Source organism: Ascaphus truei, chromosome 22 (genome assembly GCF_040206685.1).
Source record: "Ascaphus truei isolate aAscTru1 chromosome 22, aAscTru1.hap1, whole genome shotgun sequence".
Lineage (NCBI taxonomy): Eukaryota > Metazoa > Chordata > Amphibia > Anura > Ascaphidae > Ascaphus > Ascaphus truei.
In genome coordinates this window covers 2,954,778-2,980,630 of record NC_134504.1, presented here as the reverse complement: position 1 = coordinate 2,980,630, position 25,853 = coordinate 2,954,778, and the positions used below count along the sequence as shown (strand labels likewise).

Below are 25,853 nucleotides of genomic sequence, written 5' to 3'. Positions count from 1 at the left end.
GGAGAAGCGCTTTGCCGCAACGTATCCCTAACACTTGGTTGCAATGAGTTATGATCCCATTACAGATTGCATATAAGATGATTCAGGCACAAGTCCCCACTCCAGACACAGGACAACAGATAAAGGGCCATATAACTAAGCAGTGCTCTTCAAAAAGAAACCTTACAGCCCATTGAATCAAATCGAATGGCCCGTAAAGGGGTCACCCGGTTATGGAATGGTTCCCATGGCAAAGCACCGCGTAAGAAATCTGGGCTAAAGGGACTTGCCAAAAGTTCACAAGGAGCAGACACTGGGATTCAAAACGGGTTTAACCACTTCAAAGGCAGTCACATTGCCACCAGATTATTCCTCCTCCAATAACATATTGATGCTTTTTGAATTGTAATAGTAAAACACCAGTAAAGTACCGTACCTTAATTACAGGCGTTGCATAATCTACATTCCGAACAAATGGTTCATTCTTATAATGAAGCCACCTTCATAACCTGCATACCACACATTGGTTGCAAATGGTTTTGCAGCATACCAAAAAGATGGAGGTAACAGAAGTGACCTACTTTTCCGATAGTTATCATGAACCTGATACGTTTTCATGGTCTTAGTAAAACAGAGCACAGCAGGTAAAGGTTTTCTGCAATGACTAGCCACATATACGGAGAGAAAAAAAATACACACACACACACACACACACACACACACACACACACACACACACACACTTTGTAATTCCTTTCTTCACTAGTCACTACTGCTCACTATAGCTATATACACAACCTTAGGCCTCAACTGGTATTGAAAATCCAGCATGGTGTAACTTTTAACCTCTTCAGTGCTGTACAATGCATGCTGCTCCCTTTGGCATGGACGTGGCTAAAAAATAATAAAATAAAATAAAAACCACTGTTGCATCCTCTGAAGTGCACAAATATTTTGCTCTGTTCTCTTCCCACCGTCACTTGGAGCCAGAGAACGACCTACGACAATTTGTAAGCCGTTTCACTACAAATCGGCATAAGAAAAACCATTACTCCCGAAGAAGATTAACCTGATAATAGCGGTGTATTTAACGCACAATTCATCGGGGAATTAATTACTTCAAGTAAATGTGGCAGCAGATAAATATGTTCAAAGTAGACCGAGTGAATGCCATCAAACAGGGTCAAGAATTACTTCAGTGATAAAGAGTTTGTGACTTTGTTTTGTTTACATCATAGAGCTTTTGAAGTTCCCACAACTTAAGAAACCGATTTTGACATCGAGTATATTGCAGGTATACAAATACAGGAACTTGTTACTGAACCGAGGTTCCTCGTATAGTGGAGATTTAATAATGTCAAAGCAGCCAGCCATGCAACACCTCCACTCTAGTATATAGGGCCATTCTTATAACTTGCTTCACAACTTAAGGTCCACAAGCTGCAGGAAGCAGCACAATAAATATTGCACAACATACACAATATTCTGGTTCCGAAAGGAGATAATCATTCGTAAAAAAGGAGACTGCAGAAGCACTTCCAAAGTTAAGCGGTTTTGTAACGTGGGCACTAAAATAAATAAATTCCATTTTTTTATATAATATATATATATATATATATATATATTATATGTCATCACCATGTACATACTGTATACATCTCAGAGCATTAGCTTTTAAGGGTTCTGTGTAAAAATGGGTTTCTGGCAAAAAATGACAGAGTGCTCGTTTGCATGTCATTTCCCAGAATCTCTTGCTGCAGTGGAAGCACTGTATGCTAGGTGATAATGATGAAGGGCAGGGTTGCAGACCCTTTTTATTTGGGATATAGATATAGTTATATATGAAAATTTAAGTCATTTTTATAAGTCCCTCAAAAGTTTTTGCAATAATTTCTCCAAAACAGAAACTACTACTGCAGAAACCTGCGCAAGTTACGTAACTTTCTGCTCCCTCCCCGGTTAAATAATACCACTTAATATTTATAATGCTTATATCTCCTGAATAACACGTCCAATCTTTAAAATAAATACAGCACTTGAAAGGAAAACAAGAGATTTCTTTATTTATTTTTTAACCACTGAAAAATAGCGGTTAGTAATATTTTATTCATTGAAGGGAAAATAAAATACGCAAATAGCAAAATAAAACTGACCATTGGTTCATGTTTATTCACCTCTTTTTCAATAAGAGCTGTGGTTTAACCATTTGTGTATACAATGCTCTCAACCACGCCACTAATACTGTATGCTGCCACCTGCCAGGAAAACATACAATGACTTTATTTAGTGGTGTTATTTAACCGGGGGGCGGGTTACGTCACTTGCGTAGGTTTCTGCTGTGGGGGGTGGGGGGCCACTTTAAATCCGCGTACAACCTGCACATAGATTTTCTTTTATTACATTTTACTTGAGGGGTTATTTACTGAAGTCTCTGGCTGCAAAACAGGGGGAGATTCTGTGCAAAAGAAGAAGAGCACAGAATGGACCAAAAAAGTTCATTCATCTCAAATTCCCCTTTCGCTGACCAATATGGTGCTGTATTTTCGCTCTGGATTTGCCGGGCGACTTTATTAAACGGACCACTTGGTGTAGCAGAATGTCAAGTCAATCCCAACTCTTCCAATGGTATCCGTTCTACCAACTCAAACATACATTACCGGACTAGTGGGTATTTTGTTTTTGATTCTTTTTAGCATTTTTTTTGTTTGGGGAGAAAAGAATTAAAACAAACGAACGTTCTACAGATACGAGTTCCAGGGAAAACAACCAAACCCGAGAAAGATTTCCTCAAACAGCGCTGGCAATTTTCCCAATGCGTCTGGTGCCAAGTATAAATTAAATGCAATACCTTGGGGCACGGCACCTGTTCTTTCGACCATTAACGCCAAATGGGACGGGGATGTTTAGCTAGAAAATGCTCTGCAGACCACTCTACCTACGTAAACATGATTTCTGATCCCCAGAAGTATAAAAGAATGGATATGTCGCAAGAAAGAGGCTTGCATTGGTAGAAGGGCACATTAGACTTTCACAAACAGACCCCAAAATATATAAACACTAAATAGTGCCACATACATTAATTTCCCCCCATGGTGTTCACTTTAACATTAGAAAGCAGATATAACAAGGCCATGTTTGTATACAGGTGGCACAAAGGAAGGATTGTCATCTTGTATCTCTTTGCACAAACGTATGAAGTAATTTGGCTCCAATATTTGCTCAGAGTGCTCCGGCTTACAAGTTGCAAAGTGCCAATAGGAGGACCCAGGTCACATATTGGCAAGTTCTGTTCTATACTGGGGTACCCTTTCCCTTCAGATCTGAGGTGGCATAAGCTTCCTTGGATAACTAGGTACACCAGATTTAACAAACTTCTTATGTTTCTGTAACTAGAAGAACAGAAGCACTGGGTTCTTGCAGATCCCGTAGGGATATTAAATACCAGTCTCCTGACTGCACAATAGGAGCAAAAAAAAAACAAGAACAAAAAAAAAACCATCGTTTATCAATGGCACAATTCCTTAAATAGCAATGACATGTTTTCACTGCGGTTGTTGTTTTTAAGGACTGGTTTTGCCGTACTTTTGCATCTCAGAGACTTGAATGCATAATACGCATACACATTTGAGATTTTGCAATAAATTTAAACACGAGAGGTAAATCATTACGACTTTTTGATTAGCTTGATATAATTCCATTAATACCGCCAGGTATGGCAGCAAATATAAAATTATTCCACCTAGAAATGAGAAGCTCTTGGATGATACAGAGAAATCCAGTTTTGGCGCGTAGGAAAATAATATGGTGTAAGGTGAAAACAAAACCAGTTTCTTAGTAATCATGCAAACTACACCACACCTTATACTCCTCCACATAATGCACCGGGGCTTGGTTTTATGGGACAGAAGGATCTGCCTTGCCGGTGGAACATATTCCCCAAGCTACATAAAGGACCATTATTAATTTGGTGACTGTTCGGGTGTCATGCAGGTCTGCGTGCCTTCACATCATGAAATCTTACGGAGGCAGCCATGGTTTCAGGGAAACTGGAACCAGTTCAGCTTTACTTGGTGACCTACAAACTCAGGTGATACGTAGCTGTTCTAGTCTCCATTATGGCTGGAAAACATATTTAACCAAGGCACTTGATCCCAAAATACTTAAACATTGACATATATTAAAATATGAAAAACGTTCCCAACTACCAGTAACTTCACATGTGACAGAATACGGAGCATTTCCCCACGTTGCTCATCTATTCGCTAGAAGAATTACATGCAAGTAAGGTTGCATGGCAAGCTGGGAAGGGAACAGATTGACCCATACCCACTGCCCTCTAAATCACAAACCCTGTGTGGTGGAAATTATCTGTAGGTTTCCAATTATTAAGCATGCAAATTTAGATAATACCACATGAGCTCATTACATGCAGTTGTGGTACGAGTTATGAGTTAATGGTAAACACACACCTTGGAAAAATGTAAAGCTGGTACACAAATCACACACCCAGTATTCGTGCACATGGGCCCAGATCCACGTTAGCCCCCTTTTGTGCACCTGGGCGTGATATTGTTATAACACACATTGCTTGAGGAAGTAGTTGTTTCTTCTATACTTAGCATAATCCCTAAAGATAGCCACAGAGTTACGCGACAAAACTGCCGCACACATTTAATTTCTACTTTTCAAAAAAGGATAACTCCCAAAGGCCACACACATTTCAGTTGCATTTTACCCCAGAAAATATGAAGCGATTGAGGCTACACTCAGGTTGCGTGGTGCGTTTTAGGGCCTCTGGCACCTGTACAACAGGATAGTACAAGGTCACCTGTTTAAGTTCCCTGAGGCACAGTTGGTGTATGTCTTTACCTGCTTATGAAAGAGTACTTGAAGCGTAGAGTGGGGGATATATATATGATATCAGACTGTTTGCTGTAAATATCTGGGTCACCATTCTTCCTAATGTCCCTATTATTCAGAACCCTCATTAAAATGTATTTGCTTAATTGTTTTTCTCAGTTGCAATGCTCCAGGCTACCTGTGTGCATGACGGCAACGCTGTCACGCAATATATGGGAGTGCCAAACCCTACAGCACTAACAAAACAGGGCAGTCACCTGACATTTAAATCACAGGCTTTTAAAGGTGTACCCTAAGACTACAATAACTCATCCTGGGGTTTTTGTTTTTCGGGAATCGGGCTCAATGAATGGTCAAAAATACAAGATCTGAGCCACTTGGCTCTCAGAGGAGCCTGTAATGCATTTTAAAGCTCTGTCAGTGTAAGGGTTAAAACTTATCACCTACAATAAGCAGGTTGGAGATGATGTGCCATACCCACACAGTCCATTAAAATCAGCTGTTCCCTCTACTTCATGGGTGGCCAAGTCCAGTCCTCAAGGGCCACCATTTTATAGGTATCCCTGCTTCAGCACAGGTGGTGCAGTCAATGAATGAGCCACTTGTGCCGAAGCAGGGTTATCCTTAAAACCTGACCTGTTGGTGGCCCTTGAGGACTGGAGTTGGCTACTCGCACTATACTTATTTCAACCCCGCCCCTTTTTTCCCCACATATGTGGGGAAAAGGGGGGTTTGGGGCTGAAACGTATTCATTTCAGCTCCAGGGATCCAGTTTCCCGAGACAGATACCTGTAGATGTGCGGTGCCATCCTCTCCGGGGATCCAGTTTCATGAGACAGATACCTGTAGATGTACGGTGCCATCCTCTCCGGGGATCCAGTTCCCCGAGACAGATACCTGTAGATGTGCGGTGCCATCCTCTCCAGGGATTCAGTTTCCTGAGACAGATACCTGTAGATGTGCGGTGCCAGCCTCTCCGGGGATCCAGTTTCCTGAGACAGATACCTGTAGATGTGCGGTGCCATCCTCTCCGGGGATCCAGTTTCCTGAGACAGATACCTGTAGATGTGCGGTGCCATCCTCTCCGGGGATCCAGTTTCCTGAGACAGATACCTGTAGATGTGCGGTGCCATCCTCTCCAGGGATCCAGTTTCCCGAGACAGATACCTGTAGATGTGCGGTGCCATCCTCTCCAGGGATCCAGTTTCCTGAGACAGATACCTGTAGATGTACGGTGCCATCCTCTCCGGGGAAAACAAAATTGTGGTTGAAATCCCTCGCATCATGCTGGCCAATAGGAAGCAGCCACGTCATCCATTGTGACTTCATATTAGCCCGCATGACGAGAGGTGGAGGGGGGTAGGTGGGTTTAAAGAACCAGGAAGTACCGGCGCTAGCGTTCCCGGTACAGAACTAGTAGGTCCTCGGACCTGAAAGTAATGAGGTTCAGCTCTGAGGACCCCTATGTAAAAACAGGACTGCTCCTTTATGTGCGATAACGTGATATTAACCTATTCGATTATGCAAAGTATGCTCAAATTAGCATATTTCCCAGGTTTGTTCCCAGATATCTCTCCACATGTTGTATGAAGGGCTGTTTAGGGAGGTATACAAGTCAATAGGCCTAAAACCAATGGGATCTAATGGCATCAACACCATTACAGGCAGTTCTCGGTTATCCAACGGAACCCGCTCTGGAAGTAGCGTTGTATAGTGAAACCGGTGTAAAGTGAGTCCCATGTTAATCTGTGGCGGTGAGCGTTGGATAACGCATTCAGGCGTCGGATAACGCATTACGGCGTCAAAAAATGGCCCCTAGGGTTGCATTGTAAAGCGTTGGATATGCCATCCGTTGTAAAGTGAAACGTTGGATAGCGAGGACGACCTGTACAATGGTAAAAGCCAAGTGATTAACATTCAAAACAATTCAGAAAAAAAATATTTCACTTTTAATGTATCTGTGGGACACAAAAGCTTTGGACTCGACACGTTTTACTGAATCTTTTTCATGATTGAAACCTTGACTTTTATAGCACCAACTTCCTTCTTTTATCCCCCTTGGGAAGCCACCCCGATTCCATGTTTCGCTCGCAGTGGAAGACCATAAGACAAGCATTTCAAAATGACTTTTTATTCTGACCACATCGGAGTGTCCTGATAATTATTAAGCACCCGAGTGTAAGCTCTTAATGCCAATAATTCCATATTATTTAGATTGAGTGATACATTAATTGTAGTTGAAAATAAGCTTCAATCATTTAATTTATATTGATACTGGATTTGAAACCAATTCCACTACTTTTTACTTTCAGTCTAAAATTGTTGCTGTCGCCAGTAGAAAGTGCACCTGCAAACAGAACAACCTGATACAGCCCACCTGCTATAAAACAGGTGTAGCCACGTAAGGCAGTACAATATCACGGTGTAATGCACACTGCAGGTTTTAACAGGCCCTGCAAAATGCTGCTACATGATTTAGGTGCACTGAGAACAAAGGCATGTGTAATTGAGGTCTTTAATGTCATTTAAACTCTGCCTTAAGGATGAAAAACTGGCCAGCCTGCATTAATGTGCTTTGTGTTGTGACATCTACAAATCTATGACTGCTTGCGCACAGTTTCAGTGATGGTACAGAGACATATTTTAGCACAGGACTCCAACAAAAAATATAATTATGTAAACTAATTCCAAGTTTAAAAGGAAGAAAACTAGAAAACTAAAAAGAGTAGACAAGAAGTCACCTTTTGGCCTGTACAACTGCCCCTAAGAAGTTTTAAACACAGCAAAGTATTGTAGGCTACTAAAAAAAAAACAGATTAATAATGGAATAGATATGTTGTTGACCTTTATCATAGATAGTTCCCAAGTCCTTAACGGCTTTACTTGTGAGGAATCATTAAAGATCTGCACAATGCCAGTAATGATACTCCAGCTCAGGGGTGCTCCCTTCCAGTCCAAAAGTCACTCAACAGGTCAGGTTTTCAGGATATCCCAGCTTTACTACAGGTGGCTCAATCAGAAGCTCCGAAGACTGCACCACCTGTGCTGAAGCAGGTATATCCTGAAAACGTGACCTGTTGGGGAGGATTGAGGACTGGAGTTCAGCGCCCTGCTCTACCTCACAAAGTGTAACCTGATACTGCATACCATTAAACATCTATACCAGGAGCGGCTAACTCCAGTCCTTAAGGGCCACCAACCGGTCAGGTTTTCAGGACATCCCTGCTTCAGCACAGGTGGCTCAATCAGTGGCTCATTCATTGACTGCACCACCTGTGCTGAAGCAGGGATTTCCTTAAAACCTGACCTGTCGGTGTGCCTTGAGGACTGGAGTTGGCCACTCCTCGTCTATACCATGAACGCTCTGCAATAATTGCAAGTTTACTTGCTGACTATTGTTATATTACTGTTAGAATGAAGAAGAAAAACCCTGAATCTTGAGCTGATGGATTCTTCTTGTACAGAATTTCACATTAGCTCCTGAAGGACAGCTTGGTGAATACTTGTGTTTCTTGCGTCTGCATTAGAGGTAAGAAACGCTCCACAAATATAGTGGTTTACACTATGTCTGACCTGGCCGAACTTGTGGTGCTGAAAACAGGGAAAAAGAGAAAAATAACAGGCCAAGAAGTCGTTTGAAGTGTTTCAAATAGTAATATACTGGTGTCAGCCATGTAAAATGGGTGTAGAATGCGCTCATACACTGAGGGAATGGAAATGCATCTCCTAAAAGTAACATCGCTGCATCACATACAGAACCCCTTACACTCAAAATACTTAAAATCAGGGCGATCGCTTGTAGACGAGCAGGGTAGACGAAACTGGAGATCAGACCACACGCTATGCTTAATTAGGGATGATTAGTGCTCTTCAAAAGGATCAGGGAGACCTTAGGTCCACTGAATATAAGGGAACAGTCAGACAATCAACAACACTGGAAAGGAGAATGTCTACATTGTAACTCAAACTAAAGCTTATTAACGGTCTAAACCCTGTGATCATTAGCAGCTTAGAACAAATCCTAATACTTGTGTCTAAGAAGTCTGCCCTATGGAGTCCAAGCACTGGTTTGTTATAAGAGGGAGAAAGGGAGTTTGGGAGGGAACGCCGAGTAAAAAATAAAAAACTGGTTTGGATGGTTCACTCCGCTGAATAAATGCTGGAGGCTGGAAACTGGACTTTCAAGTTGATGAAACTGGCATAAATGCTTTATCTTAGGATCACAATTTTCTGAAACTGGGATGTGACTAATGAACCATCTTAAAGACACTAGGAAGAAACACAAAGTCCTCTCTAAATAGAGGGGCGTAACAAGTTCAATTAGGGACGCTTTAATGCTTACGCCCACCATCCTGATGGGCTATTAACCACATTACAGGCAACACTCGTGGCCAAATTGGAGAGGTCAGTCAAAATCCACTTATCTCCATTTCCATATGCATTCTACTATAGAATAACATTATCTCATCAAGTTGGAAGCAATCTGCATTAAAAAAAGAAATGTATATATAAAACTTTTAAACTCAAGATAAATAATAAAATTGAAAAAAATAACCTTTTGTGGATAGTGTGTGTTAGGCAGAAATGCAGAGCGCCCCTTAAATCAGTATATACCGTACGTGTCACCTAAAATTCCGCAGTGTGAAAATAGCTATAAGCGCTAACTTTCCAGAGAATAGAAGACAGACATGTTTCGAAGCGCTGGGTTCACGTGGGAACGGGTTCACGTGGGAACGGGTTCACGTGGGAACGGGTTCATGTGGGAATGCCTGTGCAAATTCGTGAAAATTACAAAATTGTACTTTTCTAAAAAAATATTTTAAAAAACGGAAGCATGTTTTTTGCAAGTGTCAATTTCTTGATAAATTTACAAAACATTTAAGGAGTAACCAATTATATTTTAAATTGTTAGAAAAATGAAAAAAAAAAAAAGGCAGAAAAAAATAATAATAAAGGGAAAGGTTGATGATAACCCAACATATAATGGCAGCGATGTCTTAATCTATATATAAAAAAAAAAGCTTGTGCTTTGATTACAAATGGGCAGATCCATTGCTTCAGGGCAAAACTCGAGTCTGGTTTCAGTATTACTTAAGTGCTCGCTGGTATCGCTTTGCGTACACTAATGAACAGGTGAATAAAACCCAAGCCAAACCCTTAAGAAGAATTATCAGATTATTTAGTAGCAAAAGAACAAGGACAGCAGGTTGCAGCACGATTAGGAGGAAGTTTTGGGGAGGGAGGCGTGAATATCTTACATTTACGAGTGATGAAACGCTGCCTTGTATAGAAAGGAAAGCGCTCCACTGACAGCAGCACAATTCTAATTGGGTTAATACCGCCCCCTTGTCCCCAGATACCAGGGGAGGTGCAGACAGGTACATAAGAATATGTCCTACATAACAAAAAGTCAAAGATACAGGTGCTCCCTGTACAGCGCACACAGGTGCTCCCTGTACAGCGCACACAGGTGCTCCCTGTACAGCGCACACAGGTGCTCCCTGTACAGCGCACACAGGTGCTCCCTGTACAGCGCACACAGGTGCTCCCTCTACAGCGCACACAGGTGCTCCCTCTACAGCGCACACAGGTGCTCCCTCTACAGCGCACACAGGTGCTCCCTCTACAGCGCACACAGGTGCTCCCTCTACAGCGCACACAGGTGCTCCCTCTACAGCGCACACAGGTGCTCCCTCTACAGCGCACACAGGTGCTCCCTCTACAGCGCACACAGGTGCTCCCTCTACAGCGCACACAGGTGCTCCCTCTACAGCGCACACAGGTGCTCCCTCTACAGCGCACACAGGTGCTCCCTCTACAGCGCACACAGGTGCTCCCTCTACAGCGCACACAGGTGCTCCCTCTACAGCGCACACAGGTGCTCCCTCTACAGCGCACACAGGTGCTCCCTCTACAGCGCACACAGGTGCTCCCTCTACAGCGCACACAGGTGCTCCCTCTACAGCGCACACAGGTGCTCCCTCTACAGCGCACACAGGTGCTCCCTCTACAGCGCACACAGGTGCTCCCTGTACAGCGCACACAGGTGAAGGAATATCTCCATTTAAAAACATACGTTTTCTTACAATATAATTCCTACAGACCAAGAGTGGCCAACTCCAGTCCTCAAGAACCATCTACAGGCCAGGTATTAGGGATATCCCTGCTTCAGCACAGGTGGCTCAATCTATTGACTAGGCAACTGATTGAGACATGTGCTGCAGCAGGGATATCCGGAAAACCTGACCTGTTAGGTGACTGTTTGGGACTGGAGTGGGCCAAGCCTGGTATAGACAAATAGTTAAAAGTTTAGGTAGGACCGATTTAAAAAGAAGAACTGCATGCAAAGCCATTGACATACATACATACATACATACATACATACATACATACATACAAAGCCATTGAACCCCTTTTCAAATACCTTATAACAACACGTGAATGTAGAGAAGCTATGACAGGTGAAGAGCAAAGGAGAATAAATAAGATGATAAAGAACGCATTTACCGCTGTTACATTGAGACTGTTACATGCAGAGGTGTGTGACAGAGGTCACGAATCCCAGAGTCCGTTTCACTTATACCTCCATACAAAGTCACTAATTACTGTGTGTGGACAGACGTCAGGTACCGGTGAAATATGCTGGTTTCAATATGCAAATATATTTGAATATGCTTTATCCCCAGCTATCTCAGGTGTATTCTCGCTCTATCCCTCCCCCATTTCATGGTCTGGATTAAATATGCAGCAAGTAAGAGTAGGTTTTCACAATGATTAGCTCTGAGAGGTTTGGGGACATTTCACGCAAATATGCAACATTTGAAGAAAAGGGGGTGGGGGGGAAGAGGGGGCACTTTCACACATTTTCAGCAGATGTAAAACTCCCCCATTAATATCAACGTGGTACGCCAAGACATTGTGAGCAGCTCAGGATTCCGCAGCGATGTTGCTGCCATGCGAGTAGTCAGACTGGCACAGCGCACACCCAGTATGCGATAAAGGGGTGCCTCGTGCCAAAGTAAAAAAAGGAAAGAATCGCTAACTTGCAGCTCCAACAACGTCTTCAGATGCAGTTACATTCATCCCAGAAGCTTTGCCCGCGTGTGCGATATTTGTGAATAACCCAGTTTAAAGTTTGTGAACATGGTAGTAATAAATAAAAAGGCCGGTAAGTGCAGTGCCAATGACCAACACGTATTGTGCCTAAAATTCATTAGACCTTGCAAGCTGTACAAGCAATCCCCCCAATTCAAATGTGTGATGCTTTTAAATAGTTTTTTAAGAGGGGAGGTCCCTTAGAGCTGAACCGACTTATACTTTGCCCCAGGGACCTCTAAACTTTATGTGCTGGTCTCTCTGGAAAATCAGTATGGTCAGCCTTTTGGCCTGTGGGAGTGAGACCTGGATGGGCGACACTGCAGATTGGGCGACACTGCAGATTGGGCGACACTGCAGATCGGGCGACACTGCAGATTGGGCGACACTGCAGATTGGGCGACACTGCAGATCGGGCGAACCCGGCGGCCTTCTGATTGCACATTCATTTTACTAGCACATAAAACGACAAATATCTTGGTAATCAGGGGCAGGGTCATCAGAACTAACAAAAGCCCGCATCAGCGGCAGGAGACCCTCAGGTTTCACATTATGATACTAAATATTCAGAAAATATAGGGAGATTGCGGCTTCAAAATGAACGGGAACATATTGTAGCAAAGATTGTAGCAAAGGGAACTAAACATCAAGGAGCATTTACCAGAGCCTGCAGCATGCCATCCATTGCGATGGTCCCTTCCATAGTTATGTAGGTGGAGCTCGTTAATACAGAAAGCGACCAGTCCAAGAAATTCCTCGTTCGCTTTTGTTTGACATCAGGGCGGGTAACGAACCTGTCAGGAATTTAAAAAAAAAAGTGTTTTACTTTATTTTCTCATTAGGCAAACTGGTTTCTAGTTTCTAAAGGCAGTCATCCATTGGCTCTTTGCCAAGAAACTGGGTGAGAACAAAAATTTAACCTAAAGGTACAGAAATAAGAGTCTGACCTAATATTTACACTTATTATGAATGCATTGGAACCCGAACTGTTGGAAATGGTCATGGAGGTGTGGGCATTAACCTCGTACCCGCTAAAGTACGTAGCCATCCCAACCTGCAGAAAAACAGGTTCACAGTTCAAACAGCTTAAACGGTAAGGACAAGGATAACTGATTGCAGACTTACAGGAAATAATATATAGATTGTAGATCCCACACAAATATACAAGAATGCAGGCAAGAGTAAATTCAAGAGAAAAGCTCTAGCAATGTATTAATTTACAAAATACCCTACTTTTCCTCTTTATAAATATACTATTTCTGTACCTTAAAGAAGTTGTAAGAAACAAATTAGATGTTTTGGCAATATCATGGAACAAAGACTGTCATTTTAATTGTAGCATGGTATCTACAAAACTGAAATATGGGTCCTCCCCATAAACAACACACAGCCCGCCCCTCCCCACTTCCCAAGTCAGCAGGTCCTTTTCATTTTACTGGATATAGATCCAATGTTGGTCTGTCTCCCTCCTAATAGAGGTAAATGAGAATTTTAATCCTAATAGAGGTATATTAGTATTTTATCTGGTAGTGTTAGGACCTGTGAACTGGGTCTGCCTTGTCGTGGCTCACAGGCTTACAATGCTTTGGCCAAAGGGTTAAACTAAATGACCCTTTTTCAAGAGAATATATAAATATTTTACTGTGTATTTTTGTCATATTGGATGTAGCATTGGGCTTCTGTCGCTTGTTGTATACCTCCCCATAAACAGACTTTTCTTTTTAAAAGTGAGGGCCAGATAATAAACCAGGATTCACATTTGTTTGATTTAAATTGATAGAATTCTTCATATTCATTCTTAGTTAAAACTTCCCAGGTCGTACATGGCCATCTGAACTTAACTGGCAATTCCTCTCCGTGATAATGTTCTGATGATCAGTGTAAACAGGTAACTTTCCAGCATTACACACACCAATGTCCTTATCAAAACTGTACTAATACCCCAACATGCACTAAATCCTAAGCACAAGAGAAAACAAACAGTCCAGTGAATAAGGCCTAATATGTTCCACCAGAGGGATCTGCTCCTATAAAAACTACATCCAAAAAGCTCAGCATTATTCTCAAGAATAATGTAGCATTAGTTTTAGCAGCCCACTAGCCGTGGTTCTAGTGGTTCAATACTGCTGCAAACATTGAAAGCATATTACAATGGGCAGATTTCAAATATGGAAAGAATATCTCCTTACTGATTATTAGCTTTATATAAAAACGAACACTGCAGTGTAGGAGGGGAATGGTTTTAAGTTAGGATGGCCTCAGGCCACAAGTACACTGAATCATCAAAAAGATCATGCTTGCTATTCAGAACAGAATTGGTAAGTGGCTCTCCCATGCCATCTTGTGGACGATTCTCAGAACTAAGATTTAAAGCACAGATGCAGATATAGATAGATTTTTTTCATTTATTTTTTTTAAAGTTATGGTGGGTGAAAAAGGCGACAAAAAACCTCCACCGTTAGCCTACAGCCTATACGCCGACGGTGGATGTTTTTCACCCACCATAACTTAAAATGTGTATGGTAAACCTACCCAGCCTTGAAAATTGCTAAGCCAGTACAACCAACCTCACACTGATGAGACCCAAAAAGGTTGAAAAAGAGGTCTGAGAGTGGTTTGACTGGCTTTGCATCTAATCCCATGCTAATCCCCCCATTGTTCGTCTTGTCTGTCCTGTCTGTCAGTCGTTCTTCCCTGTATGTTATAATTTGTTCAGAGCGGAAAAGGAGGGAAAAGGGAACATGAACACTAATGTACGATAGATAATGTGTTGTTAAACAATGTTTGATCTGTACCATGTCCCAATAAAAAAATTTTTTGTTGGAAATAAAAAATGCTTAACATTTGAAATTAGGGAGGTATTTTATCCACGGATACCGAACAAGTATAATACCCTTCCATTCCCATATATTCATTTTGTTGTAAAGAATAAATATTAGTTTATAACAGATTGTCTAAAGCAGGTGTGTCAAACTCAGTCATCACGGGCTGCCAACAGGCCAGGTTTTATAGATATCCCTGCTTTAGCGATGACAAACAGACTTACAACTAACTGGGTAGTGAACAGAAACGGGAGGTCTGGGAATACAGCCGGGGGGGGGGGGGGGGCAAAGATGATGCAGGTCCGGACCCCTAGCTTGAAATTCCCCCTTGCTGCTGGCATTGCTCACGTTGCAGCCCCTCGCGACTGCTATGCGTTTCACAAAGCGTGCTTTGTGATAAAGCACGTAGTGCAAAACGCGTAGAGGTCACGAGGGGCTGCAACATGAGCGTTCATTGGTGGTGAGCGATACCGGCAGCAAGGGGGAATTTCGAGCCTGACGGAGCATCACGGGGCCGGACCTGCATTATCTTTGCCCCCCACGGCTGCACTCCCAGACCTCCCGGTTCTGCTCACTACCTGTACTCAGTTAGTTGTCAGTCTATTCATTTATGTCATCGCATTTTATTGTATTGTATAGCTCCTTGTGGGCTTTTTTATTATAAATACTACTGCTTCTCCGTGCGCCTCTCCGCTTTCTCTCTTTATCCTGTGTGAGCCCCTTCTGGGAGCCCACACTTGTGGGAGACTGAAGTTCTCCTAAGCGGATGGCAGCAAGAGCATAGCAGTTTTACCTGGGACAGTGCAAGCGCGGATTACCACAATGTATCCCTTCTTCAGCACAGGCGGCTCAATCAGTGACTACGCTACCTGTGCTGAAGCAGGGATATCCATAAAACCAGGACTGTGTTTGACAACCCCGGCTCTAGAGTCTGCCCTCAAACCATGAATGCCCCGATTTGTCTGCAGAATCAGATGAACTGGATGTGCGGCCGCCGGCAGTCACCGTCTCAGTAATCTGATTATTGTCCTTTGAGAAGATAAGTTTTACGGGTTAGAAGCGGGTTTGTTTAGTGTGTAATTTATCATGTTTTTAGAGGTGGCGGTCTTGCAGATTTTTATAAATTCCACGCGAGAAATATGATATACGTGCTTTACCAGCTGCTAATGCATCTAACATTGGCTACAACTGGGAGCACAATAAGAAACCAATGTAAACATATACATTTGTATTCCCTAATAATGAACAGTTTAATTTACTATCTATTTTAATAGTCTTTTTGATTTTTGCAATAAATGTTCCTTTTTGTAAGTTTGTTTAAGAATCCCTCGTTTTCAATAAATAAATGTAAAAAAAAAGTCTTTTTTTACAGTACCCGCTCATTTTTAGGTACTTGTTTGATGTGTATATAATTAATATTTTGATTATATTTGCGTCGCTGAAACTTAAATTTGGAATTTTTTGTCAATGCAGAGACATTTTAACCAGTGGAGTCTGTAAAATGGTATAAGACACAGGGACTTATTTACATCGTCTGAAGCTGCCGATTTGGGCTGTTCCCAACATGAAATCCACAATGTCGTCAATGAGGATTATCGGCTGGAACAGCACAAATGGCCGATTCGAGCAATATATAATTATCCCCATGGGGTGTTAGATTAAGTCACAACTCCTGAGGAAGTCATCCAGGCGAAACGCGTTGCGTTCTGGAGAGCGATATGGAAGTTTGCACCAGAAGCAAGCCGAGCGGTTGCACCGGAGAGGATGCAAGATGCCCCAGGACAGGCCGGCTTGATCCTCACGTCATCACAGAGGATGTAACACCCATTACACAGCTAAGAGATGGAGACCACCCTCTCCACCATATGACTAAGCTTTAAAAGATTTAATTTATGTGAGTGCAATTGCAGGTTTTTCCTTTGCACTTTAATATACTACACTCTATATTCGTTTCCGTTTTCGATTTTCTTCATGTTCCACATGGCGTACGCATACAGGGACCCATTATTGTAAAACGAAATCCTTTGGTTTGATGTGCACCTCGAAATGTCTGAATTCCACATGGATGTGTAAGTGTTTATAAATAGAATTGTTATATTTTAGCCCATTTTCTGGCACACACACACGTTGCTCTTCTCGCCCGCTGCGGTTTATACGGTTGCGCTCCCATTTTCTGAAGGGCATCGTATAAAGAAGTGATTGGACAGTTTCCTCCCTGTCGAGCACCATCATACTGTACAACACGGAGATTGGGGGGGGACTATTTTCTACTTGCATCACTAATTCATGAAGTGCGTTATGGGCTGACACAATGGGAGTTAACGCTTGTTCGGGTGTGTTAACCCGTAACGGAGTTTGATCTGGAGGATTGTTCTGTCGAGCAGAACGTTCTGCAGGAATCCGAGTCCAGAGAACTGCAGGTAGATTCCTGGAAAGGCACATTTATAGCATACATCATGGGTGCTCAACTCCAATCCAAGACCGCCCAACAGGTCAGGTTTTTAGGATATCCCAGCATCAGCGCAGGTGGCTCAAGCAGTCCCTGCTTCAGCACAAGTGGTTCAATCAGAGGCTCAGTCTTCCACTGAGCCTCTGATTGAGTAACCTGTGCTGAAGCAGGGATATATCCTGAAAACCTGATCTGTTGAGGGGGTTTTGAAGACTACAGTTGAGCACCGCTGGCACAGTGTGACCTGCAGGAGAAAACCTTACTGCAGAGAAGATATCAACTACACACTTTGTTTTCAACGCTTAATGTAAAAGCTTATATTTGATTACAGTAGCCCGTAAAATGTTACGTGCGGCTCAAAATAAAAGATCTTTATTTGCAGACTTACTTTGAAACAAGAACAGCAGCAGCATCACGAGCCTTATCACTGACAACCAGGTAGGACTAATGAAAAAATACAAAAAATACAACGGATCCAGTTAGTTATTTACAAGAGAAATGTAGTTACAATATTTCTTTTCCTTTAAAAAGCTATAAAGTTTTTTGTAGTTTTTTTATATTGGGATTTAAGCTGAGGGTCTCCGGAGCTGAGCTGCATTAATTTCAGCCTCGGTGATCGCCTGCTTTCAGAGATACTTACCTCCGTAGCGGGTGCCTGTATCTTGGTGTTGTTTATATCTCCCAGTCACACGAGCCAATGGGAAGCCGCAATGGATTATATCACAGCTTCCTATTGGCCCGTGTGACACTTAAGCCACCATTACGTACAAGCTAGCTGCAACCGGCACCTCCTACAGAGCTCAGGTAGCAGGAGATCCCCCGAGTTGAAATTAATGGGGGTTCAACTCCAGAGACCCTGTTTAAATTTTATTAAAACAAATCAATAAACAAAAAAAACAACAAAAAAAATGCATCGGTTGGACTGCCTCCTTAATGGCAAAATTAAGTGAATGGGAAAAGGCTCCTTGAAGGTAGGACAGACTCGTTGGCCCAGGGATACATGAGGCATTCACTCTACTAAAGCCAATTATCCGTAGTGAAAAATCTAAATAAAAAGGAGGTCACAACACTCAACACATGAACATAATACACCCAAGCATAGAAAGAGTGGCAGCACACACCGAGAAAACATCAGGGCTACCGTGTGAGATGCAGTAAAAAAAAAAATATCCATTTACTTAAAAGGAAGCCATGTCAAAACCAGAGGCAAAAAATTCTCCAACGCGTTTCACACCCACAGTGGCGCTTTGGCATTCCGAACGCAGACAGAGCTCAATACGGTTTGGATTGTGAGAGTTTTGCTATATGTAATTCCAGCTGTGCCGATGCAGATAGGACCATTATATGGGTTATGGATGCCTGTTCTAAGACGCGGATTATCAGGTGGGTTTGATCTTGTGACACTCGGGGGCGCCAAGCAATTGGCCTCCGCCTGGTCCGTTCCTCTTCACCCCAGTAGGTGTTTGATCTGTTAAACACGTAGTACTAACATACTACAAACGCAACATATATACACACACACGATAAACCGGAGGGATCACTCGCCTACTGACGGTACAAAACTACTTGTAACACTCGTCTCTCAAATCTGGCTTCTGTTGAATGCTACAAATCCAGACTGCAATGTCAAATAAATTTAAGCGGTTACGACTAAATTGACTGCATTACAAATCTCTTCATTGGAGACATTCACCTTCTCCTCCCAGGAGGACACCATAGCTTTGCTTTTAAACAGTGGAACTTGACCCACTGCATTATAAGCTTCGGTGATACAACTTTTAATCCATTTTGCTGTGGTGGAAACCAATGCTTTCTGACAATCTTGAGGGCATGAAATGTATTCTAAATGGACTTCAGATCCCCCTCTATTTATATAATAGTTAAGAGCTCGAACCACATCAAAATTATGAAGCGTCTTCTCATTTGATGGAATACAACATAAAGAAGATACTGCGATCTCTTAATTCGTATGAAATTTGGATACCACATTGGTTTGAAATGCAGCAACATTCTCAGAATGATCCTATCCTGGTGTATTCAGAGACAGCATTCAGTACGTGATAAGGCTTTGAACTCACCTCCGATTCTGGCTATGGTGGATGCTACCAAAAAAAGCAACTTTCTCTGCTAAGCGCTTCAGGAGGTAATTCTTGCAAAGGTTCAAAAGGCTGTGACATCAAAGTATCTAAAACCAGTGTCAGATCCCAAGATGTTAAAGGAGCTTTGATCCTGGGTTTTGCTTTTAATACTGCTCTAAAGAATGGAATCACAGAAGCACGAAGGGCCACTGTACATGGAATAATGAGCATGATGCCGACGCTCGCACTTAAAGGGGAGAACGATCAAGTCCCTTGTCCAGAACATGATGCAGAAACTCTAAAACATGAGGAATTTGCACCTCTTCCTCCAGAATATGCTGATTAAACTAGTTAAAGAACATTCTGCATATTCTACAATACACTTTTTGTCACTGGCTTCCTAGTTAGGAGCATGGTGTTAACGACCTAAGCAATGCCCTTCACTACATGCCGTTAAAATCTCAAACTTAATCTTCCTCTTCAAAAGGAAAAAACATATTTCTGATTTTTCACAGGAGACAGATCAGGCTTAGGCCTGGGACATAGTGGTTTTAAGCTCGCTGAGGCGGGCTGAGCCGCGCATGGCAGATGCACAAAGCCCCTGCATCTGTCATCAGCGCGGCTATAGTTTCTCCCTCCGCATGCGCGCTGATGCGTGCGGAGGCTGAGAAGCTTTCCCGAGACAGGCAGTTTTGAAATTTGCCACTCGGGGAAGCGGAGGAGCGGTCATGTGACCGCTCCCATCCAATGGGAGCAGGGGACTAGCTCCGCCTCCCACCCCACCTCCTGGCACGCCTCCGCTCCGCCCCCAGAGCGCGCTCACTGCCTCACCTCAAAGGACAGGGAAAAGCCCCATTTTGGAGCAGGCGAGACAGAGCAGGAGCGCGGCTCAGCGCTGTTTGCTCCTCTATGTCCCAGGCTTTAGAGCTCGGCAGGGATACATCTCTACTTTCATCCAGAGAAGTCTTCTCACATCTTCTGCACTAGCAGCCTCAAGTTGCTTCCTTTAAGGGATCTGTTCGATACCCAAGATGGCCACCATGAAGTAACCTTATCCTCACAGAAGCAATCAGGACCATCTGGCTTCCTGGCAATTCCTGCCCTCAGTTCCCGACAGGAAGTGACTTCACCCTCATGGAAGTGTGGCCATCTTACTTCCTGGCAATTCCTTCCCTCACTGACAGGAAGCAAGCCTCTCTCTGGCTCTCATTGCTATTTAAAGGCCAGAGGCAGCTGCTGGCAAACACCGCTGATCAAGAAGCTTGCTGCGATCTCTGCAAACCCATTTGACCGCTACCCACGACCCATCACAGCGCTGACCCTGTGAAACCAACTCAACTGTGGCAAGTAACACAGATCAAGAAGCTTTCTAAAGTGTGCGACAATACACTCAACAAGAGAACTTGGAGTAATGAGGCTCAAGCCTCGGTATCCAATATCACCACTGACAGATTTAATCTGTCAGTCAGAACAGAACAGGACGCTGGCAAATAGTTGCTACTTGACTTGGCTTGTGCAAAGTACTCAGTACTCTGTGCCTTGCCCTAGGATTCCTGCCTGGACCTGACACACCCCTGCCTGCCTGCCGCCTGCCTTGACCCTGGAATTGGACTTGACTACCCCTGCATCCCAGGCCAAGGTCGGTGTACCATTCCCTACCTCTGCCCTGCGGGTCCGTATCCTGTCCTACAGTCAGCAGCGTTACACTCCATTGCATTTTTTATCCATGCAGATAAAGGTGCTATTTGCAAGGAGGTTGTTTTTTTCCTAATGTGGGTTTTTAATGCAATCAATGCATGGCCTTTCAGTTTCATCTGCAGGCGGCTCACAATTTGCACAGATTAGATGCAGCATACAGGTTTTGCACCACCTCTCCAGAGAGGGAAGGAGTGCCAGGGAACCCTGACACTTAACGTGCTCCCAAGGAGGGTGGTAACAAAATATTCCTACTTCAAACAGTCAAAATAGTCAAATGCAGCCAGGAACTTTGGCCTATCCTTGCCCAGAGATGGCGGCCTAATCAAAATAGAAAAAACAAAGCTGGTAGGAAGTATGGTAAAAGGACCCCACCTCCCAGGTGAGCTAGTATAGAATAACTGGTCTTGGAGTGACCACCTCTTTAATACCTGAGCCAACGATTGTGTCTTACCCCCAATATTAAGCAGAGCCATTTCCCAGTATGTTCGTATTGATTTGGGGACACCACAGAAGACAAATCATAACACAAAAGCAGCAGTTGAAGATCCTTCACCACTTCCTGAACTGATAACACACAGACAGCCCTAAAAAAATTAGCAGCTTATATGCACCCTGCTTGACATCAATGGCAAAAATCAGGACAATTAATGTCTAACAAGTTCCATGTTTCTACTCCCCTTTACCTTAAGTCAGGGGTGTGCAAACTGGGGGCGCAGTAGTTAGAGGTCCCACGCTCTACCTCCCTTCGGCATTTAAATTAAATGCCGGGGGACCGCACGAGGCCTCTATAACACACTTACCTTCTAGCGACGCGTCGTCACGGTAACCCGGCGGCAAAGGACACTGCAGGGTCACGTCACTTGACGCCGGGGCTGAGAGGTACTGAGGAGAGCAGGCAGGGGTGCGCATGGGGAAATGTTTGCACACCCCTGGGTTAAGTAGTAACCCCTGTTTATCTTTATATCAAAATTCCCATAATGTTGCAGTAAAAAGTAGTCTAAGCATTCACATCTGAAAGACACTTCTGAATTGTCCTTGAGAATGTCACAAATATTCACCACAATTGGGAAAAACTTCAGGTCAACATTAATCGCAAATAGAACATTTTGCACAAAGTATTTTAAAAAAAATGTTTACCGGAAATAGTGTGTAGATATAACATTTCCTTCAACTGTTTAATTTCTCTGTGGAATTGTAATTAATAAAATAGGAAGACAATAAAAATGTTACTATTTTGATGTAGAATTAGTAACACGAAATGAATACATACTTTGGCTACATCCAGGATTTGATCCATGGTGGACCTACGCCTTTGTCCTGCCTCACTGGTGATATCGCCATCCAAGCGTGAAAAATCAAAGGGTATCAGACACGTCATGGAGAGCCACAAAAGCAACATGTAACGGGTCTCCCAGGTCTAGTGAGGGATTACAAGAACAGAGACAGTCACACATGCAATCTCCCACACGGCCAAAAAGACAGCCTTTTGTTACCTGGCTAAATTCTTTACACGTTCAAAATCTCCCAGATGTAACCCCTTAAACATTTTCTTCTGTATCTCACGATTGCAAACGAAAAAGCAGTTAATTTGTGGATTCACTGCAGTTTATTGTAAGCAATAAATACCTCATAGTTGCCAACACCAATTCCAGGCATCTTTTGCTGTATTATATAGCAATTCACAGTATAAATGTAAATAAATCACTAAGTACAATAATGTCAAACTGTATTTCTATGACTTTAAAGCAGCAACTTTAGCTCACCATACATTGTGTGAATATTATGCCTTTAGGTAATTAAATTAAAGATTAACTTATATGCAGCAGTTGAAAATGTCATGTGTAGTATATGTAATTTTAAGACAAGGAATATGAGAAATTAAAAGTTAAAAACTAGAACTGTTTAACATAAGAGGGGGAACGCAGTGGAAAAACTATTAAATACATCTGTATTATAACACCACTAATGATCGTAGTGTCCCCTCTGCAGTGGTAATTAAACTTCATGATGTTTTTCCAGACTTGATACGGTTACCTCATGATCTTTAGGGTTCTGTGCCGAAATCATTTCCAACACGGGCTGCACGTCAACAACTTCGTGGGGAAAGAGGCGAAGAAAAATCTTGTACCCCCGTACCTGTAGGAGAGGTTCATTATTATACATGTTCCCCTTCTGAGCTAGGGCTGCAAAGGACCTTAATATTGGGTCATTAAGCACAAACTCGCATCATATATTACAAAATGAGATGCCGTATGTCCACAATAGAGACATTGTTTCCCAAAAGGGTCAAACAGGACTTGTCCTGTTTTTAAATAAAAATGCAACACTGCGCATACACAAGATGAATAAAGTAATATATGGGCGATGCGGAGGCTAAGTGAAAAAACCTGAGACGGGAATCTAGAACACAGATAACTTACAATCCCAGCATTCCTACGGTCAGCGAAATGTTTAGCGATTGAATAAATAAGTATGTTTACAGATCGATTTCTTACGAATGTTATGTGAGGGACTGTTCTAGCCGAAATATAGGAAGGCTCGGGGTTTTAATCTCTCCATATTGTAAAATAACCGTGCGTATAAAGCTGCGGCTCCCCCAGCTCTTTTACATATTCTTCAAATATTTCTTCCCCCCCAAACTATTCAGCCGGGTCCCTGCTCCCATCTCTCTGTTACTGCTCGCCACTTGCTAAATTGGGTATTTTATTAATAAGAAATGGAGTTCAAAACCCAACATTCAAATGGCTGCAAAGAAAGCAGCTCTGTGCCTGGTAGGATACTGGTAAAAGCAATTATTGTGAACAAAAAAAGGTAAATTAAAATTTAAAAAAAATCATAATGCAATAAACATTGATAGGTGCAAAAACATACAGCCACGGTCATCCCACCCGCCTTCGAACTGCAGAACAAAGTTACAAAATGTTAGCACTTTAATAAAAAAATAAAAAAATACATTAATTTGTGTTACATAGGACACACACCAGATAACTTTTCAGACCCACAATTTGACCGTCCTTAAGACTCCCTTCCTCGTATAATACAACTGTAACTTTTTCTTTTTCTTGGTATGCCTCAATTTTGGGTATGCATTTGCATAAATCGTCAGATCTACATTTTTTTTCCTTTACCTTTGAAATGATATAAAGAAATTTGAAAGCCAAGTGAATGAGAAGATCTGGAGATTGCTCATCACGTATAATTTCCAGCAAGGAGTCCAACATCCATTCTATGACAAAGAAAAAACACGTTATGCTCACACAAAGCAAATGATAGCAACATATAAACTTGTGCAGGTGGTCCTCGCTATCCGCAGTTTGCGGAACGCATTCCGTCAGATATCAATATCGGATAGCATGATGGACAACCTATGAGATGCCGCCATGTGTGCCTATACGGAAACAAGATTTCTTTATTTGTAAAGATACTCGCATTTGAAGGTCATTCTGGAGACTACAATGGTCATGTATAAAACCGGTGTGTCGGTTGCTCTACAGATTTGTGATATGATCACCATGCTGACTATAATGCAGGTATCAGCTTTATTTCCTGGCAATGCTACTTACCCACATACAGTAAATTCCCTCTTATACCAGACTTGCTTTATAAAGAGTCATGCACAATATGACTTTGCAAAAAAAAATTAAAAAAACACACGTTATATCAAGCAAAATACTCCTATTGTAAGGAACCGGTAAGGACTGTTATACATACCCAAATGTGGATCCAAGAGATGAGGTTGCTCTTGATAATAGTCCATTATAACTAAAATGAAAAGTATAGTGTTACCAGATAGTTTTCCAGACTCTCTATTGTTGATTTCATTTTTTTATTTCTTTTTTAAACCTTATTTGTATACAAATGTCAACTTTTCAACACAAAGGATTAACCACTGACAGACAAATATATTCTATGGCTACTAATACATTTTGCAGGAAAACATCAATTTTTTTATCACAGAATCTCAGCTTCAATATTTCAGTTAGCTGTAATAACAAGGTTGCTCCTCTGACGTTTAGAAATCTGTAATACATAAATGCTTACATATTTACAAAACGTAACAGCAGGGACTCATTTTATTAAAAAGGTGTATATACATAAATATTTGTTAGTAAACAAAAAGGTAATGAGAGACGGCTGTCACGTGGAAAGACTGCAATTCCATTTGAAGAGATTGTCAAAACTGTGGCTATGAACGGGACCGTCATGAGCGAGGCGGCCTCGCCAGTGAGTGGGACCGTCATGAGCGAGGCGGCCTCGCCAGTGAGTGGGACCGTCATGAGCGAGGCGGCCTCGCCAGTGAGTGGGACCGTCATGAGCGAGGCGGCCTCGCCAGTGAGTGGGACCGTCATGAGCGAGGCGGCCTCGCCAGTGAGTGGGACCGTCATGAGCGAGGCGGCCTCGCCAGTGAGTGGGACCGTCATGAGCGAGGCGGCCTCGCCAGTGAGTGGGACCGTCATGAGCACAACACCCCCACACTTGAAAAAAATGTCATGACCGAGACAGTATGACAACAGGTGGAACTTTGAAACTGTGAATAAAAACAGCCTGACCAAACAGAGACAAGCTTCTAATAAACAACCTTCCCAATAAAAGGAGACTAATGAAAAAGATGGTCTACTCTGAAAGCGAAATGGACATGAGCAGGATGGCCGTACCAATTGAAACTGTCCCTAAATCAGCATTTTGCCAACAACAGCATCCCACCTCAGTGGGCTAGACCCCTGTGCCCACGACAAGGACTACCAATGGCAAAACCGCCGTCCCAACGACAGTGATCGTTAACTGTCGTTGGGATGGCGGTCTGTTGGCAGTCACTGTCATATGACAGCCGTCACAACAGTGAAAGTCACCAGTGAGACTGCTGTCCCAATG

The 25,853-nt window shown here is 42.7% G+C and overlaps 1 protein-coding gene across 2 annotated transcripts in view; it reads right to left on the bottom strand.

Moving 5' to 3' along the window:
• The window catches only part of TBCD (tubulin folding cofactor D), a 176,376-nt gene that overhangs the window by 148,990 nt on the left and 1,533 nt on the right, over positions 1-25,853 (bottom strand). For both annotated transcript variants that reach the window (XM_075579659.1, XM_075579660.1), the window contains exons 2-7: positions 24,693-24,743; positions 24,110-24,207; positions 23,016-23,117; positions 22,252-22,398; positions 17,594-17,649; positions 12,596-12,728 (exon numbers count right to left, since the gene is read on the bottom strand). In XM_075579659.1, the coding sequence (XP_075435774.1) occupies positions 12,596-12,728; positions 17,594-17,649; positions 22,252-22,398; positions 23,016-23,117; positions 24,110-24,207; positions 24,693-24,743 (587 nt within the window). The remainder of the gene's footprint in view (positions 1-12,595; positions 12,729-17,593; positions 17,650-22,251; positions 22,399-23,015; positions 23,118-24,109; positions 24,208-24,692; positions 24,744-25,853) is intronic.